This window comes from Leptopilina boulardi, unplaced genomic scaffold (genome assembly GCF_019393585.1).
Source record: "Leptopilina boulardi isolate dan_hultmark-lab unplaced genomic scaffold, ZJU_Lbou_2.1 LbouV2_180, whole genome shotgun sequence".
Classification (NCBI taxonomy): Eukaryota; Metazoa; Arthropoda; class Insecta; order Hymenoptera; family Figitidae; genus Leptopilina; species Leptopilina boulardi.
Genome location: NW_026137730.1, coordinates 440,271 through 461,635, shown reverse-complemented (window position 1 = coordinate 461,635; position 21,365 = coordinate 440,271). Strand labels below are relative to the sequence as shown.

Sequence of the window (21,365 nt, the reverse complement as noted above, 5' to 3'; positions counted from 1 at the left end):
TGTTACATTTCGTTTAATAATTATCATAGTAACATAGTTGTTCCTTTAAAAATCACATAAATTAGGTTGAGAAATACAGAAATTGGAACTGAGAACTTTCTGGATAAATGATTCCATCGAACTAATCTACTACTTACTTTGGGATCTAAAATTTTAACTTTTCATTTGCGGAATTATTTTCTTGTAACAGTGTAATGTTATAGCAGACATGAAAATATTTATATAACACTCACAGAGATACGAAAGTTAAAAATTGGTTTTTGTAATTTTTTGATGAATCATAAAAAGAGACACAAATTTCAAATTTTGTTATTTCACGTAATGACTTTGTAAAGTTTAACTTTTATATATTTAACGAAATAAACATATGTCCCACTGTGTAATTTAACATAAAGTCTCCTTATATTATTAAAAAACATTTTAAATGATTATGACCAATTTTTTTAGCACTAAAATTAAATAAAGTAATCTGACACATAAATCTTGTAACAGAACACTCATTGGATAGTAAATTTCATTGAACTGATCCACTGCATGCTTTGGGTACTCCAGATGTTACATTTCGTTTAAGAAATAACATAGTAACCTTGCGAGCTTATTTTAAGATTGCAATGGTCACAATAGAACAAAAGGTACGAACTTAAAACTAATTGTCGAAATTACAAGAATACGTATTAGGTTACAAATATTATGAATAGTTGCACGGTAATCGAATTAATTGTGTGATTGGACGAGTAAATTCAGACGCACTCGTCTTTACTTGAACGACTCTAACGTGACCGTCTTGACCGGGAATACATTTAATGACACGTCCTAATTCCCATTTAGCGGGTGGGAGATTAGGATTTCGTAGTAAAACAACATCGTTAATTTTCAAATTAACTCGCTCTGACAACCACTTTGTTCGCTGTTGCAGTGACTGTAAATAATCTTTGGACCATGAGCGCCAAAACTGTTCTAAGACACGTTTATAAAACTGCTAACGCGACAAGTGGTTCTCAGGTAGATCCAGAACAGATATCGCAGGTACAGTTTTTAACGCAGATCCGATTAAAAAATGTCCAGGAGTTAATGCTTCGCAACTCTCTGGATCTTCGTTTAGTTGAACAATAGGTCGAGAATTTAAGCATCATTCGATTTGACAAAGTAAAGTCGTTAATTCTTCGGAAGTCGGTGTAGCGTTTGATAATAATGTACGCAAATGAAATTTTACATTTTTCACGCCAGCTTCCCACAGACCTCCAAAATGCGGCGCAGACGGAGGCATGAAGTGCCACGTGATTCCGTCTGAGGCCATGTGAGAAGCAATCGTCGGATCTTTCATAATGAGCTTAAATGTATGTGACAATTCGCGATCAGCACCGCGAAAATTCGTGCCATTGTCACTATAAAGATCTGTTGGCAAACCTCGACGTGAGGTAAAGCGTCTCAAAGCTGCGAGAAAAGCAGCTGACGTATAATCGTCAACAAGCTCCAAATGTATGGCTTTAACAGAAAAACAAACAAAAACAGCGATCCAAGCCTTATGTGACTTGGTTCCGCGACCCGAACTAGAGCGGACCAAAAATGGACCCGCGTAATCAATTTCGGTATGAGAGAAAGGACGAGAAGGAGATACTCTAGCACTAGGTAAATCTCCCATAAGTTGGTTTTCAACACGCGCTTTGTCTCTCACGCAAGTGACACATTTCCTGATAATTCCTTTAATGAGATTTCGCGCACCAATAATCCAATATTGAGTGCGAGCAATATAAAGAGTCAACTGAACTCCCCCGTGTAATAAATTTTTGTGCAATTGTGTCAAAATTAAAAAGGAAATCGGATGATTAGGTAGAATATCTGGTGGGTTTTGGTAAGTCAATAACTTAGACTAGCGTAGTCGTCCGCCCAATCTAAGGATACCATTGTCATCGAGAAAGGGTGAGAACTTTTGTATGCGAGAACTTGAGGGAATTGGTTTTCCTTCCTTGAGACACTGAATTTCGTGAGCAAAAGAATTTTCTTGAACGTATTCAACCCAAAATAAAGCGGCATTGTTGATTTCGGTAGCCGTCACTTGATTCGAAAACAAAATTTGGCGTTTAAAGGCTTAAATAGCTCGTAAAATTTGAGCAGTCACACGCAATAAATGTGCCCAAGATGAATAGTGAGACATCAGTTGTGATTGCCAATCAGGTTCGAGGTTATTGTTGATCAGATGAGAAACTATACGAGACTCTTCGGTAGTTTCCAGACCACAATTTCGTCGAGGCCATGTCTCCGGTGAATCTCGCAGCCAAGTGGGACCCTCCGACCAAAGGGAAAAGGTTGACAAGTCCTCCGCTGAGAGGCCACGTGAGGCACAATCCGCGGGATTTTGCTTAGAAGGAACATGATTCCACGTAGCTGCAGGCAACTCCGTTAAAATACCTGACACACGATTTGCAACGAAAGTAGTCCAGGAAGTTGGTTGCTTCTGAAGCCAACTGAGAACAATTGTAGAGTCTGTCCAGCAAAAAACTTGAGAATTCATTAAACCGAGAGAATCAATAACAAAATGAATTAATTTAGACAAAAGGCTTGCGGCACATAATTCGAGTCGTGGGATGCTTATTGTCTTGAGCGGAGCAACTTTTGTTTTGGACATGAGGAGACTGACTAAAACATCACCTGAAGCGGACCGAATTTGAGAGTATACGACTGCAGAATATGCGACACTCGACGCAGCCATGGATTTGTATCGAGACTGCATCAGAAGAATTATGCGTCCATCTTGGAACTGAAAGATTTGACAAGGCCGACAATGAAGATCGAAATTGATTCCAATCTTTAAGCAAGTCCGAGGAAAGAGAATCGTCCCAGTCTAGCTTTCGAAGCCAGAGTTTTTGCAAAAGAATTTTTGCAATAATTGTCACAGGCGAAATCCAACCCATTGGGTCGAATATTTTCGCGGTAGCCGAGAGTATTGATCTTTTTGTTGCAGGTTCTTCAGGAATTTCAAAAGTTTTGAAGTGAAAGGCATCATCTGACGGTTTCCAAAAAATTCCGAGGACTTTGAAACCTGAAGAATCGTCAAAAGGGATCTCAACTGCTAAACCATGATCAGCAGAATCCAATCCGTCTAGTAAATCAGGAGAATTACTAAACCATTTCCGTAATGGGAATCCCCCAGCATTTGTCATATTAATGACTTGATCTCTCACCTTGAGTGTGGAGGTTTTATCCGATCCTCCAAGAAAAACGTCATCAACGTAGGTTTGCTCCAAAAGCACGGAAACAGCTAAAGGAAAATTGTCCTTTTCGTCATGTGCCAACTGTCTCATTACGCGAATGGCAAGATATGGCGAAGACGCCATTCCGTAGGTAACAGTATTTAATTCAAACACATGGATCGGACACTTAGGAGCTTCTCGCCACAAAATACATTGATATTTTTGATGGGCAGGATCGATGAGAATCTGGCGAAACATATTAGCAATATCAGCACACAACACGAATTCAAATTGACGCCATCATAAAATGATGGAGCAAATATCTGTTTGTAATTTTGGACCGATGTGTAAAATGTCATTAATCGAGGTTTTGTTGGACGTTGGACTCGAAGCATTAAAGACGACTCTAACTTTCGTTGTTTGGCTACTTTCGCGAACGACAGGGTGGTGCGGAATAAAGACACGAGATGAATCAGTCTGGTCAACGTCAACTGGAGTCATATGTCCCATCTCTTGATACTTTCCTAGAAAATCACGATAATTTTCAGCAAGCAGAGGATCACGAGTAAATCTTTTTTCTATTCTACACAACGAATTGAGAGCTATGTTATAAGAGTCACCTAATTTCGAGGGGGAATCATCAAAAGGTAATTGAACTACATATTTTCCATTTAAGTCTTTGGAATGTGTCTCCATAAAATGATGCTCACATTCAATTTCTTTTTTTGTCATTAAATTCACTGCTGGTATCTCTTTCAATTCCCAAAATTGACGCAAGCTTTCGTCAACTCGGGTTTCCATGGAAAAGTGGACATTAATGTGATAACTTTGAAGAGGAGATCCTTGTAGTGGTCCTAATAAGATCCAACCAAATATAGTTGACTGAGCAACGAGATCTCCACGTGGTCCAGGACAAATCTCAGGTTTGAGCAATTGAGCGTACAGATCGGCTCCAATCAGCAAATCGATCCGGTCACTTTCCCATGGATTTAGATCGTCAAGTTCGAGACTTTAAAGATTTTCAGGAATTTCTAAAAGGGTAAATTCAGCTGGAACATATGCAGTGATTTTTGGAAGTACGAATGCTTGAGTTTGGAGCGTGGTTGAACAAGGTTTAATCGTTTAAATAGTGATAGGAACGGAATGAAGGATTTTATTCGTACAACTTCCTCCCAAACCGGACACTGTAACATTCGTATTTTTGCGTGGAAGACGTAATAATTGAGCAATTAATTCGGACAAAAACGTAGCTTCTGACCCTTGGTCAAGAAGAGCGCGGACATGAACGCGGCGGCCATCAGGCGCCTCAACCATCACTCGAGCGGTTCCCAACAGAACAGTAGTGCGGTATTTTTAGACGAGTTCAAATGCGATGAAATCGCCACATCATCAGACACTTGATTTGATTCTGAAACGCTATGATCAGTTTTTAATTCGCGACTTTGTGACAAATTTTTATTATCGCGATGCAATAAAGAATGATGAGGCTTTTTACAAATATTACAAAATTTTCGGCTCTGACATAAATTGCGATTATGCTTACCTAAACAGTTGAAGCATCGTGAATTAGCCTTTAAATATTCAGAACGTTCATCAATTGTTTTTTCTTTAAATACAGAACAAGCATAGAGGTTATGTTCTCTGTTACACATTGGACATACAAACTTTGTTGAGTTTTGATGCGTGTGTACCTTCTTGAGTACCGACTGCGAATGATTTGAATTTTTACTTTCAGGACGCTTTTTAATATCTACTGTAGCTTCTAAAGCGCGAATTCGAGAATCAAGAAATTTAACAAATTGATCGAGAGAGGGAGGATCTGTCTCTTCACTAATTGACAATTCCCACTGATCACGAGAAATTTTATCTAACTTGTTTATTAACATAAAAACTAACAAATCATTCCCTTCATCGATAGGACGTTTTAGACTTTTTAAAGCAGATGTCGCAGTAATAACAACGTTACGCATAGTTTTTAAGTTATTCAACCAATCTGATGTGACAGGCGGCAATTCAACAATCTTTTTTAAATATTCATATATTAAAACTTTAGAATTACTATAACGAGTTTCGAGATTTTCACAAATATTCTGAAAATTGCCATCTGTCCCTGGTTGATTTTGAGCAATTATTAATGCCTCACCTTTAAGAGATGATTTGAGATAATGAAGACGCTCTGCATCCGACAAGCGATCGTTGTCAATTACAAGAGATTTAAACAGATCTCTAAAGGTGAGCCACTCACAATACGAACCTGAGAAAGTGGGTATAGTAATGCGAGGAAGTTTTACAGATGATGATGCTCCTCGTGGCGTTGCATCTGGATCTGGTGGTTGAGAATGGTCTTGTACCGGCATGGGCGGTGGCTCAGGAAGACTGCTAAGTATGTGGTATATGGTCTCCTCATACAAGTCCTCAATCTGATTAAACTCATCAGAATTATAAATTGTAATTGTTGTCTCTCCTCTTTCGGCTTGATTAGGAGGATCTATTATTGGAGGATTTGCAAGTAAAGCGGCATGATTTTGTCGACACCTCAGCCAGCAATCTTGTAAATTTGTTAGGCGTCCTAACAACAGTTGTCGAGGTGGATTTTCGTAATTTAAAACACGATTAACAATCTTTTCGATAGAGTTAAATAGAGTTTCTTGGTCACTTAACACTCGTTCATAACTAGTCGTGGCCATGTTTGTTACAGGAAAAATGGCCGACCACGCTAAGTAAAATATAGTGAAAAAAATTTTTCATGAAAAAAGGTTCTCGATACTGAGAAAAAAAGTAAAATAGCACCAAAATATTGCGGAAAAAACACAATAAAGTCTTAAAAAAAGTACTTTTTGACAATTCAAGTCACTTGAGAGAATAAAAAAATGCAATATATAAAGGAAAAATCCCTTAAGCGTCACTTAACACAAAGCACTGATTTCACTTTCTTTTCTCCTTTTTGGAAATCCGGCTCGAAGGACCATGTTATGAATTTAAACAGTTTAACATAAAGGACTTGTGAAAAAAAGGAGAATAAGATAGTGAAAGTAAAATTAACACTGAATTTATTAACTTATTTGAGATAAAACAGGTAAAGCGATTTTTACAGAGCGGTTCTATATGATGCGTACGAAAGACAAACAGAAACTAAAAACTTCGCAGATACGACTACATACGACGCACATAAGTTGTCCCTCTGCGGGCAAACTTACTTTGGAATCTAAAGTTTTAACATTTCATTTGCGGAATCATTTTCTTGTAACAGTGTAATGTTATAGCAGACATGAAAATATTTATATAACACTCACAGAGATATCAAAGTTTAAGATTGGTTTTTGTAATTTTTTGATGAATCATAAAAAGAGACACAAATTTCAAATTTTGCTATTTCACGTAATGACTTTGTAAAGTTTAATTTTTATATATTTAACGAAAGAAACATATGTCCCACTGTGTAATTTAACATAAAATCCGTATTTTTTAGCGTTTATTAATTTTCCAAATGGAAATTGCATTTTTTATTGTAATTTCTGAGAAAGTATTGTTACAGTTTTTGTGAAAAAAGTGCTCATATTTAATTTATTGACATGAAATTTTTTTCATTATTATAACTCAAAAAAAGTTTTAGCTGGTGTATATCTTGCCAATAATCAATTATCCATAAAGGAAAAAGCATTTTACCTTCTTGTTTTAAAGAAAAGGCTGTTGAAAATTTTCCAAAATTTTAGTTTCAATGTAGATGGCGCTGCCTCACTTGGACCTGGCCTTAATTCCTTTGCCTACATGGACCGTTAGAAATTGTTCTTATTTATTCGAATGGAACGAGTATTAGAGATTAAGAGAAAAGAAAGTATAATGATATGCAAGAAAATATTAATTTCTTATATTAAGATTTCAAATAGAAACTCAAATTAGTTTTTAAGCATAATAAAGTATTGCAATCAAATATTACTCACAACTTACTTATGTGCTTTCCTTGAAGGAAAGTATACGTAGTATGGTTAAATAATTTATATGTTTAGATATTTTAACGATGTTCAAAATTGGTCGGAAGTCAATACAGGTACCAGATTTTAATTATCATTTATCGAAAGTACAAATACTCCCATTTTTGACCATATTTAACACTGGAATCCAAAATAAATTACACCGAGTACAATGGTTCGCATGGAACATGCAGTATTATTTTTTAATTGGACAACTAAGTCCGAATCCGGTTTCGGAATGAATAAACAAATCTATTACTGATGGGTCAAAGGTTAAAGTACAGAAACCCGGATAAAGACAATTAACATATTATACCACACTAAAATAATAAGATTATTATTATTCGATATAATAGATAATGCTTCTGAAAAAGATTTTGTGTAAATCTAACAGGATCATTTATAAAAATACGAAAATCTTACAGTTTGTGGTTTCACGTAATATCATGCCTTAAATTATTTCTGTAACGCATACTTTGAGGATTTTTGTTATAGTGTAGTGTGCATGTTAGTTGGCTCTAATTATATAAGTAACGCATACTTTGAGGACTCATTAATAAAATTGTACTGAAATTATGCGTTTTTTCGAAAAACTACAAAAATTTCAATGGTTCCCTCTTGAAAGATATTTGTTTTCTTGAGAGTAGTCTATTTTTGGTTGAATGTTTTATGATTTCTACTGTTATAATCATCAAAGATTGTTATAGTTCTATCTTTATCATTGTTATTCAACTTTAGATAAAAAATAATTTATGAATTTATATATTATCATTTGTGTATATTATGGATTGTATTGTACTTGAATTATTGTCCTCATGGTTTGCTTGGACAAAATAAAGAAATAAAAATAATAATAATATAAGGACGGACCTTTTGTTCCCATGTACTCGTGGGATCTAAATGGAGACTACAGAAAACAACAAAAACAAAAGTGTTTCGCCTGAGAGTACCGAACACTCTTTGGAGAATCGGGATTCAGGGCTTGAGATATTGCTGCAGGAAGAAAGGGCACATTTAACGTTAACTTCAGCCTCGGTAATATCGCCTCAGGATGAAATGAAACCTGAAAGGGAACAATATATTTCTGAGGCTCTAATACAGAAAAGTTCGGGACGATCTCAGGGTTCCACTGTTACTGTGGTCGAAGACCTAATGGCGAGATAATCCGTTAAGGGTAAAAAGCTCAGTGGCAGCGCAACAAGGAGGTTGGAGAATCAGGCACGAAAAGGAGTTCGCGCCGATAAGAGTCAGACACCTCTCCACAACAGGAGAAGAGAAGGAGGCAAAGACCCCTTGTTGGAACCGCCTAATTCTCCCAAGTGTCAAGATCTGGGATTGCACCTCGTTTCTGAGAAGTTCGCCTCACAAGAGGGGCGATTTTAATTGAGTGTCTTGACTCAGATTCTCGGGAGTGGTTAAATGTCCACGTACCAAATATCTGTCAGGCAATCGAGGGTCTGCCACTTAAAGTGATAGATACTTCTAACCTCATTAAGAGGGCCAGGGTGGTTGCTTGGGTACCAGGTCCTAAGGTGGACCAAGTTTCAATCCTGACTAACCTCAGGTAACAGAATCCTGGGGTGTATACAACTAATTGGAGGTTGTATTCGGGAGGTTAAACAGGATCAGGGGTAGTTTCTACGGCTGCAAGCTGGACTCTCGCGGTAGATGTGCCTGAGATTAAGCTGGGTGTGCTTGAGTGTCTTCACTACAAACTGTGTTTCGGTCTTAGGCATATCACTCTTCGAGTGAGTAAGCACAGAATGGATCTGATGAGTTGTAGACAAGACACGGCTAGCGAAGCGACGGAGGATTTCGTGGATAAGTCTTAATATTGACGGACCACAGTATTCAATGTTCGCAGATTAACTTGCATCACTGTATAAGCGCAACGGCGATTCTAGCCAAGAACTTTACAGCTATTGCCTTCATTCAAGAACCTTGGGTTTACAAGTGTAAGATTAGAGAACTAAATAACTGTGGGGAGTTAGTGTATTCACCACAAGAATTACCACCCAGGGCGTGTATTTTCTATAAGGGAGTAAATACGGTTCCTCTTTCAGAGTTAACTAGTCGAGATCTCGCAGTTATAAAAGTCATGTATCGAGATAAAAATGGAAGTAAGAAAGAGTTGATTCTTGCCTCTGGTTACTTTCCAAGAACAGAAAATGAACTCTTACCACCGGACAAGGTGTACTGTCAGTACTGGCCTCCCTGTTAATCCAGACAAGACAAATATTGTTTTCTTCACTAGAAAATACAAAGTTCCAACTGTGAGGAAACCTGTATTTTATGGAAAAGAAGTGCTTTTTTCTGATTCGGTTAAATATCTAGAAGTGATTCTGGACAAGAAGCTAATCTTGAGAAAGCACTCAGAATATCAATATAGTATGTTTTGCACTACTTTTTGGATTTGCAGAAGGGCAATTATATTATCTTGGGGTCTAAAACCGGATATGGTTTTGTGGCTCTATTGTATGGTCCTGTTGACAAAGTTTCTGCATGCATCAATTGTTTAGTGGATTAGAGAAAACGGTTGAAAACGGTGAACTTCTGCCTTTGAGGTCTCTTTTGAACCATTCCTCTTCAAAAATATTTGACCAAATGGAAAAATATTTTTACTAAATATCTATAAGTACTAAAGTGTCTCGAAGTGTAAAAAGTAATTTTCTTTACCATAATCCCTTTGCGCAGGATTTTTTGACATACTGTAAAAAACTCAATACAACATAATTTTACTTTACTGAACATGGAACAGGGAAAAAAAGCTATACTGCGCATGGTGATTATTACATTTTTATTTCAAGCAATAATTATTATTTTTGAAACGCATACTTTGAAGACTTTTGTTATAGTGTAGGTTGCATGTTAGTTTGCCCTGAATATATATATCGGGCTGAAAAAACTTGTACAAGAAAATGTACATGTTCTTGTACATATTTTTTGTGTAGGTTTCATGTACAAGTACTTTCACATGAACACGTTCATGTTCTTGTACAGAAACATTTGTTTAATAAATTTTATTATTTATGAAACGCATACTTTGAGGACCTTTGTTATGGTGTAGTGTGTATGTTATTTGGTCTTGGTTATGTATGTAACGCATACTTTGAGGACTGCTACACTGCGCATAGGGATTATCACATTTCGATTTTAAGCCTTAGTTAGTATTTATGAAACGCATACTTTGAGGACCTTTGTTATGGTGTAGTGTGTATGTTATTTGGTCTTGGTTATGTAAGTAACGCATACTTTGGGGACGGCTACACTGCGCATGGTGATTATCACATTTCGATTTTAAGCCTTAGTTATTATTTATGAAACGCATACTTTGAAGTCCTTTGTTATAGTGTAGTGTGTATTTTATTTGGTCCTGGTTATGTAAGTAACGCATACTTTGAGGACTGCTACACTACGCATGATGATTATCACATTTCGATTTTAAGCCTTAATTATTATTTATGTAACGCATACTTTGAGGACTGCTACACTACGCATGATGATTATCACATTTCGATTTTAAGCCTTAACTATTATTTATGTAACGCATACTTTGAGGACTTTTTTATAGTGTAGTGTGTATGTTATTTGGTTTTGGAAGTAACGCATATTTTGAGGACTGCTACACTGCGCATAATGATTATCAAATTTCGATTTTAAGCCTTAGTAATTATTTATAAAACGCATACTTTCAGGACTTTTTGAAAGTATACTGTACACTTTACTTTGTCCAGATTATTAATGCAATGCATGTTTTGAGGACACGGTTGTTACAAACATTGTACTCAAATTATGCGTTCTGTACATAAAATTGTCCTCAAAGCATTCGTTGTATATATAATTTTGTCCCAAAATTATGCCCTGTACATATAAAAGACGTACAAGTACAATGCATTCTTTGAAGACATTGGCGGTATATAAATTTTTAAGTCTCCAAACTATGCCTTGTGTACTTAATCCTTGATTTAAAAGTAGTAAATTTGAGTATAAATCAATTATTCCAATTGCATAATGTAGTATTTTTCATCAGGAACCTATATATGCGGCAAAAAACGTGAGTCCCCAAATCATGCTTTGTACATACATATATATATATATATATATATATTTTTTTTTTTTTTCATTACAATTTAAAAAGAAGATTAAATTTCATAAGAGTTTTTTTTTAACGCATTTTTTTTTAAATATTTAATTTATAAAATTATTATATTAAATGTTTAATTTTTATAAAATTATTTTGTTATTTATAAAACTATTTTATTATTTATAGGGTCCAGTAATCCATCCTCCGATGCAATCTAAGGAGAATGTTGTGAAGACGCTTAAACGGACAAGATGGGGTCCGATGCTGAATTTTCCAACAGTTCAAGCAGAAAAATTACCATCCGCATCATCATCATCGTCATCAACATCATCATCATCGGGGCGAGAAGTTCCACCGCCTCCAAAAAAGTCACGCCATGCCGTGGCTGCAGCGGCTGCGGCCGCATCCTACGATGCTATCCCATTGGGGAGGCGGAATATATTACTTCCATGGGTTCGGAAGAGAACCGAACCCAAAAAAAATTGGGGGAAAAAGTAATTTAAAAAATATATTTTTTATATTATATTATTAACAATTTTTCTTTTTTTATTTTAAAAATTTAATTTTTAAATAATAATAATAAGTTTTCTCTTTTTCTATATTGTAAAATATAGAAAAAAGAGAAATTGTTTATTTGGAGGAATATATATATATATATATATATATATATATATATGTATATATGCATATATACATTCTATATATTATATTATATTATACACATACACATACATATACATACATACAAACACATAAAATAATGAATAAAAAATAAGTTTTAATTTTAAATTTGTCTATTTATTTAATACCCTCTTTAAATTATTTATTATATATAATAATTTTTAAATAAATAATAAATAAATAAAGAATAAATAAATTTAAATAAAAAATATATATATACAAAATATGTTTCTTTTTTAAATGATAATTTTTCTATAGCATTTTATTTTACAATACAGTATATCATAGGATAAGTATATCGATAGCTTTCGACGTTACCATATAGTTCACATGGTAATATATCTATGGTGTTCTACTTTACCATGTAATAGATCATAGGATAAATCAATATATTACCATGCTATTTTGAAATGATCAATGGGTAAATCAATAACATTCTACTTTACCGCTTTTGCATTGATGTTACTAACATTTTCTAAGAGATGGCGCCACTGTACTAGATCATAGGATAAATCAATACCTTACCAAGCTATTTTGGAAAGATCAATGGGTAAATCAATAACATTCTACAGTACCACTTTGTATTTATGTTACTAACATTTTTCTAAGAGATGGCGCCACCTTCTACACGGTGAATTTAAAATTTCAATTCTATATATGTGACGCTCCCTGAGCTGCATTTCAGTTAAGGTCCATTCACTGTCTCATGTCACAGTAAAAGTGAGCCTTAAGTTAAAAGCATATTAGTATGAATATTTTCTAAGAGATGGCGCCACATTCTACACGGTGAATTTAAAATTTCAATTCTATATATGTGACGCTCCCTGAACTGCATTTCAGTTAAGGTCCTTTCACTATCTCATGTCACAATAAAAGTGAACCTTAAGTTAAAAGCATATTAGTATGAATATTTTCTAAGAGATGGCGCTACATTCTACACGGTGAATTTAAAATTTCAATTCTATATATGTGACGCTCCCTGAGCTGCATTTCAGTTAAGGTCCATTCACTGTCTCATGTCACACCCCTCGGTACAAGGTGGGACCCAAGGAGAGCAAAACGGTATGCTGGGTTGCCTCTGTCACACCTTCATTACACCAGACACTCTGCAAAGAAGGCAGAGTGTACGTTGGGTGGAGTAGATGTCCCGTGCATAACCACGCACGCGTCATGCGGTGCTACCGCTGCCTGGGCTTCGGCCACACGCAGAAGAACTGTGTAGACAACGAGGACACCTGCGGGCACTGTGCGGAGAAAGGACATCGTGCTGCACTCTGCGACAAAAAGAAAAGCGGGGCCCCCCCAATCTGCGCAAATTGCAAAAGGGACGGCCGGCGGAGTCAGCACGACCCTATGAGCACAGACTGCCCCCGAGCGAAAATAGCGCGCGACCGACTCGTCAGCAGCACGAAGACACTGACCGACAATGGACAGTAATACGGACAGACAAAACGACAGACACACGGTACCCCCCTTGTTACGTCAAAGCTCTCCACTTAGGATTATGCAACTCAACATGGGCAACGGCGCTATTGTGACGCCGCAGTTGAGTAGCATAATCCGACGCGAACGCACAGGTCAGTGCTTATTTTCAATACTCGGAGCCCGCTGAGAGACACCTAGGGTATCTCACAGATATCCTCCGTGCGTTACGAGGCAGGAACGTGCTAATCTGTGCTGACGTCAATGCGAAATCGACCCTCTGGGGATCCCCTGCCACTTGTGACAGGGGTGAACTAGTGGAGGATTTCATTGCCGTCCACAGATTACACGTCCTGAATCACGGTGAGATACCCACATTCAGGAGCTCACGTGGGGCTTCGATTATTGATGTTACTCTCGTGACCGATGGATTGCTGCCGCTAATGACAGACTGGCACGTACGAACGGACGCAACGACTAGCGACCATGCCCTCATCGACTTTAAAATCGGTGCTCGGCTGGTCGCAAGAACTGAGACTGCAGGCCAACACCCTCTGAGGTATAGAATCGAGAAAGTGAAGATGGACGTGTTTCAGAGAATCCTTTCGGAGGAACTGCAACACGTATCTGATTCTCGACTTGATACCCCAGAGGATGTTGATGCCTTTACCGTGGAGTTGAAGGGTGCACTCCACAAAGCATGCAAAGCGTCCATGCCCAAGAAAAGATGGCATAGCAAACCACATCCGTGGTGGACGGAAGAACTCACGCAAATGAAGCGTGAAGTTCTCCGTCTACGGGGACTGTATCAACGCGAGGTCTTGCCAGAGCGAAAAGTGGAGAGACGGGAGACGTACATCCGAAAGAAGGATGAATTTCGCAAGGAGGCCAGACGCGCGAACCGGCAATCATGGCGCGACTTTGTCACTGATGTCGGTAACCGCGAGCCATGGGGTATCGTATACAAGTCGTTGACGGACAAATTACGTACCGAGACCATTTTTAGTACGGTTAGGAATGAACACGGAGAAGCCGTCACTTCCATGTCCGAGGGAGCGGAACTATTTTTAAAAGCTTTCGTTCCCATCGAAGAACAGGAAGTGGCGGCAGTTCAATGGGCAATTCCCGAGCCAGCGGAAGACGAAGAGCCGTTTACTGGAACGGAGACTTGGAGGATAATCCGCCACCTCCCAGCCAGAAAAGCCCCTGGCCTTGATAATATTGAGGTCCAGGTGGTGAAAATGGCATGGCCGTGGTTGGAGCATCCATTTCTCCGTCTAGTAAACGCGTGCTTGGTGCTGGGCCACTTCCCAAAAGATTGGAAGTTGGGTAACCTCCGGTTCATTCCTAAAGGACGGGACAAAGACTTAACCGAGGTGCGCTCATACAGACCGGTGTGTCTGCTTTCTGTTCTTGGAAAAATATTCGAGCGCCTGCTGTTGGGAAGGTTGAGAAAGACTGCCCTCGGGCCGAATATGTTGTCCACACAACAATTCGGCTTTGTAAAGGGCAAGTCTTGCGAGGACACCATTGTTGAAATCCGTAGGATAGTGTCGGAGAAGGAGGAGAGGTACGTCCTAGCCCTCCTCTTCGACATTACCGGGGCCTTTGACAACATAAGGTGGCCGTTGGCAATAAATGGACTAGCCAAGAGAGGCTGCCCGAGCAACATCTTGGCTGTCATAGGAAGCTACTTCCGAGATAGACGGATGACACTCTCCTGGAATGGAGGCTCTGTTCTGCGTGCATCAACCAAGGGATGCCCTCAAGGTTCCGTGTTGGGTCCATGCGCGTGGAACATAGCCTTTGATGACCTTCTGGAGACTCTAGAGCAATTAATCGGAAAGTCATTTGCAGTCTATGCAGATGACTTGACGGTAATTGTCTCTGGAAACTCCAGAAAGGAACTCCAGGAGAGAGCCCAAGATGTGGCCGACGTAGTCTCTCAATGGTGTGGCGCTAACGGTCTCCAGTTGTCAAAGAGCAAAACGGAGATGGTGTACCTCAAGTTCAACCCCCCCCGAAACAGAAGACGCTCGAACAAGAACAGAGAGTGGAGATACCCCTCTGATATGAGCAAACGGGCCCCTATCGTCAAATTGGGCACCAAGTCAATCTCACTAAAGAAAAGTGTTCGATTGCTTGGTGTTCATATCGACGAGGGGCTCAAGGTTACGACGCACTGTACGCTGACAGCCGACAAACTCAAACGACAGATGGCTGCCATCCGACGGGCCGCTCCCAGCAAATGGGGATTACACTTCCGGACATTAAATACGATTTACCGGGGTGTTTTCCCCGCTATTGCTGGATACGCAGCGGCTGGATGGGCAGACCTTGCGACACAGACGGACTTACGAAAACTAAGGACAGCACAGAGACAGACACTGCTGACGATGACTAGGTCATACTCTACAACATCGAGTAGCGCGCTATGCGTGCTCGCTGGGGTTTTGCCCGTAGGTCTCCTTCTGCGTGAAAGGCTAGCGCTGTATAGCATCCGCAGACGATGGGGATTCCGACACGGCAATATGCCCGTGTACGAGGAGGAGATAGGAAGAGGGATCAAGGGTAGGGTTAGAAGAGAAACCCTCCGTATGTGGCAGGAGAGTTGGACAAACGACGCTGTCGGAAGGGTGACGCACACGCTGATCCCCGACGTTCAGCGTCGTTTGAAAAGCACATGGATTTCTCCGGGGTACCACACGTCGCAGATGCTGACTGGACACGGAGACTTCGCCTCCAAACTCTGGGGGTTCAGTCTCGGTGTCGGTCCGACCTGCTCGTGTGGCGCACCTGAGGAAACCATGATGCACGTCCTGGCAGAGTGCCCCGTATTTACCGCGGAACGTGGTGTCTTGCGCGCGGGACTAGGCGAGGAAATAAGGTGGCCTTCATCAGCCCAGAAGCTGGTCAGTCGAGAGGGGTATCCTTATTTTGAGGCATTTGCGCGCGGCGTCATAGACGCGAAGGAGGCAAAGTGGCGGCGGCGTCTCGAAGGTAACACTCCACTAGCATCATGACTTCCCTAAAGGAAGTCCGGCGAAGTGGAGTAATACCAAAAAGAGGTAACAATCCAGCTGCAACTGACCTCTCGAAAGAGGGTCCGGCAGACTGGATTAATACCAAGGCGCACCCGGAGTGACACCTTCACCATTTTTAATTAGCTGTAGGTTACCCTTCCTCGAGCTCGGTCCCTCCAGAGAGGGTCTTAGCTCGAGTAAGGGCAAAAAAAAAAAAAAAAAAAAAAAAAAAAAAAATTGTTAGTTGTTGTTTTCTTGGTGAAGGTGTCACTCAACTGCGGGTAATTTTAAAGGAAATAATTGGGAGGGCACTTTTAAAAATTGTTATTTGTTTTTGGGTATTTTTATTGGTGGTGGGAATTTGTAAATATTGTAAATATGTGTTTTTTTTTTTTTTTTTTTTTCAGGCCTACCAGAACATCGGTGGGTGGAGCTTAGCTCGGGAGATGGAACCTCCACGAGGTCCCCGCTGGGTACTTTGTTTCCCTTCTCCCGCTCAAGATTCTCGAATCTTGCACGGGCGAAGGGAAACATTGCTAACCGTCTCCTCCCGCAAGGGCACCCGGTCTTCTTTTAACGCCGCTTTGGTTCCTACGGACCTTATAGCGGCAGTTTTTCCATACCCGCTCCCCATGGAGCATCGGTAGTGAGGATGCTTGCTGAATCACCGCCGTTTCTCCATGCTGGTAGTGGTTTCGCTAGAAGGTAGATATTGCTTTAACATCAGGAGTATAGCCCTACATGGGCCCAGGAATCCTAGTCGGTTTGATCGACTCAGCACAATTCTGTCTCATGTCACAGTAAAAGTGAGCCTTAAGTTAAAAGCATATTAGTATGAATATTTTCTAAGAGATGGCACCACCTTCTACACGGTGAATTTAAAATTTCAATTCTATATATGTGACGCTCCCTGAACTGCATTTCAGTTAAGGTCCTTTCACTATCTCATGTCACAGTAAAAGTGAACCTTAATAATAGAATAGATATTGTAAATGTGGAGTTGCGTGCGCAAATATTAAGTATGTATAAAATAAAAGTAGGGGTATTGAGATTAAAATTTTACATTTGCTTATAAATAAAAATGGTATTACCCCCTCTCCATAGCCCACTAACTTCTAGAAATATCTTAATGTATATATTTTCCACCCCCCTCTAGTCCAACTTGCGTGCGCATTCTTTCAATAGAGAGGGTGATGCTTACACTATGTTAAAGTGAAGATGCGTGCGCAGTTTTTTGTTTAAAGTGGGAGTGAAAAGAAGTGGGAGAAAAAAAGAAGAGTGGGGCTGATGGCATATAATGCAGAACACAAGCCCGGAGATAGCATAACTGTTACAGATATACTGAAGCAACGACATCCACAGCTGCCACAGCATTAGCATCACTACTCCATCTTCTATAAGGTATATATTCTACTTTAACTCCTTTTTTAACCCACTTCCCTCCCAGCTTAATTTTGATTTTTATATTAAAATTTTCCATTTACTTCTGCTTACAGATATAAAAAGAAATCATGGATTTACAAAAACTCAACGCTATTGGTCACATGGAAAGCTTCCTGCCAACAAAACCGCTTGCTGAGTTGACTCCAAATGCTTTATATACTGTAACCAAAATAAAGAGGGTGCAGACAAAATTCGGAGGTAGGATTGTAGCAGAACTAGATACTACATTCAACACTTTCCTCCCAGCAAGGTTTGCGAAGCTGTTCGAAGCTGAACCTGCATCATTCACAATGATGGAAGAAGCCGCGCAATCTCAAAAATTACAACTAAAATATATCGGCGGCAAGTTTAATGTAATCGAATTTGAATATAAGTAATATTAAAAAATTATTAAAATATAAAATAAAAAAATAATTGTAATATAAAATTGTAAATATTCATAATGTGAGAAAAATAAATGTATTAATTTACCTAGAAAATGGTTTCTTTTCTTATTTTACCTTCATTATTAGTCTTAATACTAAGGGTATAGGTTCAAGTAATAAATAGACGTTTTTTTATTTTTTAAAAACTAATAAACTAATTTATTCAGATAAAGTATTTAAAATTTATTATACACAAGATTCAGAATTTTCATAAAAAGATTTTAAAGTAGTATAAGTACAATCCACTTCATCGACGCCATCTGATAAATTTCTCAATTGATTCGATACATTCAGAAACCAATTTCGAAGAATCATAACAATGTTTACAGCACAATGATTAGTTTGAGTAATATGATGTGTACATGTAGTTAACAATGATTCAGTTTTAATATTTTTAATCGCTGGACAGTCTATATCTTCTAAATTTTGCACATTTAACAAATATTTTTCTAACCACTGCTTTTTTTCAACACCTTTCGTGTAGATAGTTTTTGCACCTCGTAATGTTTCTTGTATAATAGTACGCAGTTCATCATAAGATACATCTCCAGACATCCAGTGGATTCCATGATAATTGTTTGTTAGCCAAAGATTTTCACTTTTATAACGTTCAGGTAGTGAATTCCAAGCACATGGAGGTTCAAAGAGGTAAACTCGAGGTTGAGCATCAGCTTCAAGAGGAAGTATAGCCAACTCTTTGAAAATAAAATCGTTGCAGGGTTTCTTGAAGCCTTGAACGTCTACGATGAACTCCATCCTGGAATAGAAATAAATTTCTATCCCAGGAACGTGAGTTATATACCTCTCAGTTCAACCCCCCACTACTTTCATTTTACCCCCTCCACTGCTTGACATCTTCTTAACTATACCGCTGATTGGTTTATACTGTACAATGCGATCATGTATGATGAGGCAATAAGCAGTTGTTTCAACAGGTATATTATTTCTAGCTTCAAATTCCAAACGTACATCAACTGACGTTTGTTTGAGAAACTCGTTTTGTTTTGAACAATCAATAACAATTAGAGGAGCCAATGATTTAAAAGTGTCAAGCTTTAATATGGGTTCAGAATCTCTTCCATAGTAGGAAGATTGAAAATTAGCATACATATCATAAAGTATAGAATATTGATTTTGATTAAAATTTAAATTTAAATTTCCATAAGGATATGATTGTGAATTCAAAAAGAGTTTTACATTTGTAATGTCGCAGTGATCAAAATAACTGGCAGACTTTTTACGTTTATCTTTTCTTCCTGTTTGGAATCCAACAATTACATATCGAGGCTTCTCTAATTGTGTTGACGATTTTATTTGCCACATGACTCTTGTACTTGACGGAATTAAGGGATATTCAAACATTTCCCATGATCGAAAACTCATTGAAATTAGTGGATCTTTCTCGATAAATTTCAATAATTTGATTTTATTATTATCAGATGGTAAAACATATGGCACTAACCATTCCACTTTATTAATTTGTACTTTGAACTGTTCATCTGCACCTTCGCCCGTTTGAATAATAGAATTTAAATCACTACGTGCTCTTATTAAAATCAGTTCATGTTTCGCATTCATAACAATTTTTTTATAATCTTCAGCAAACCCAAAAATCATACCAAGTGGTACTGATACATCAAAATATCCATCTTGTAATGACATTCTTGTATTAAATTCCATATTCAAAATTCCTGCATTTTCAGCGCGGTTAAGTTGAGGTGGTGTTAAGGAAACCAAGCTTTTCATAGTAGTTGTATGTCCAACATACTTGCAACGGTCAATCTCAATACCATTCAATTCATAACGAATTTCATCAAACAAATAGGCTATCGCATTGTTGGTGAAATGAATATTTTGTGTGGCATCAGTTCCATCAGCATTAGTCAACCTTCCAAAAATATGTAATACACTATTGCTTGGTAAAATAGATAAATCTTGATTTTGTACAATAATGCGAATTTCATCACTATTGTTAAACGATGAGGATGCATATGGTTGATGACTGTGAATCTCATAATTAGCTATGGATTCATCAAAATTCACTGATGCTGGAATGCTGAGAATCTCCGCCATTTTTCTTATAACAGCGACACAAAATAAACAAGAAAAAATTTTCTCCTCTGCTCTTCTTTCTCTTCCTTAGTTTTGATTTCTGACTCGTAGACCTAGCTGCTTCAGGAATTGTCGACTCTGAGGTGTTAACACCTTGCGAGCTGTATTCAAACTGATCTTCGATGGACATGGTGTTTGAGTTTTATAACTACTTCCGACTTTTCGATTATAAACAATACCCATTACATTGATTTAATGTGTAAACGGATTGTTATTGTCTCTCCTCTAAAATTAACCAAAATACCGTTCTGATCTACTATACGCAGCTGAATGTTATGTATTGTCCTTACGGCGACTGGAAGGTAAATGATGTGTGCTGGAACTTCTACAATCTTATATCCTGGTGGAACAGTAGGGAAAAATTCATGTATAGTGTGAACTTTTTCACCATTTATATAAGCTCCAGTGGTAATACTACATTCAATGCGTAGAGCATTCACTTTCAATATTTTTACAGGTAAATCGGAGAAATGTTTTAAATTCGGCATTAGTTTGCGAGCAGTGAATCCCAATAAACTAGCAATAGAATCTTCAGGAGTAAAGTCAATCCAAAGATTTGATTTAATATTGCATCCTAATGTACTATTGTTGGAATCTATTGCTAAATAATCTTCATCTGGTAATTGACGCCGCAAATATTCTTCTATATCTTTAATTTCATAACTACCTGTAGGTATAGTAAACTCAAAATCATCTATGTAAAATTTGTTGGAACTTTCATCAATATTAGGAATTGAGTTATATGTAAATAAATCAACAAGTCCAAGTGCATAATTTTTATTAGGTGAAAGTTCAATAGGTGGGAAGTATGAAGCCTCCAGAACTGAAGACTTTCCCGTTAACGTTAAAGTAAAAGAGTCATTCATGTTGGACATCTACTTTTATACTGAAGGTTATAATTGTTTACATATTCTTATATAGATTAAAACTGTTCTTAACGTTAAGTTGCTTACATAAGAATTTAAGACGTAAATGACCACATATAAATGTATCAAAATTTTGATATCTCTCAT

General features: G+C 38.0%; 4 protein-coding genes across 4 annotated transcripts; all 4 read right to left on the bottom strand.

Moving 5' to 3' along the window:
• Positions 1-1,129: 1,129 nt before the first annotated feature.
• On the bottom strand, positions 1,130-3,449 carry LOC127277828 (uncharacterized). The gene is made up of 4 exons (XM_051299220.1): positions 2,678-3,449; positions 2,122-2,484; positions 1,903-2,055; positions 1,130-1,839 (listed from the first exon to the last, which is right to left on the bottom strand). Exons 1-4 carry the CDS (start codon positions 3,447-3,449, stop codon positions 1,130-1,132), a joined length of 1,998 nt encoding a protein of 665 aa, XP_051155177.1.
• A 42-nt stretch (positions 3,450-3,491) lies between these two features.
• LOC127277827 (uncharacterized) lies at positions 3,492-4,384 on the bottom strand. The gene is made up of 2 exons (XM_051299219.1): positions 4,272-4,384; positions 3,492-4,200 (listed from the first exon to the last, which is right to left on the bottom strand). Exons 1-2 carry the CDS (start codon positions 4,382-4,384, stop codon positions 3,492-3,494), a joined length of 822 nt encoding a protein of 273 aa, XP_051155176.1.
• A 120-nt stretch (positions 4,385-4,504) lies between these two features.
• Positions 4,505-5,878, bottom strand: LOC127277826 (uncharacterized). The gene has a single exon (XM_051299218.1). The coding sequence runs from the start codon at positions 5,876-5,878 to the stop codon at positions 4,505-4,507; it is 1,374 nt and encodes a 457-aa protein (XP_051155175.1).
• Positions 5,879-19,050: 13,172 nt separating this feature from the next.
• On the bottom strand, positions 19,051-20,313 carry LOC127277825 (uncharacterized). The gene has a single exon (XM_051299217.1). The coding sequence runs from the start codon at positions 20,311-20,313 to the stop codon at positions 19,051-19,053; it is 1,263 nt and encodes a 420-aa protein (XP_051155174.1).
• Positions 20,314-21,365: the final 1,052 nt, after the last annotated feature.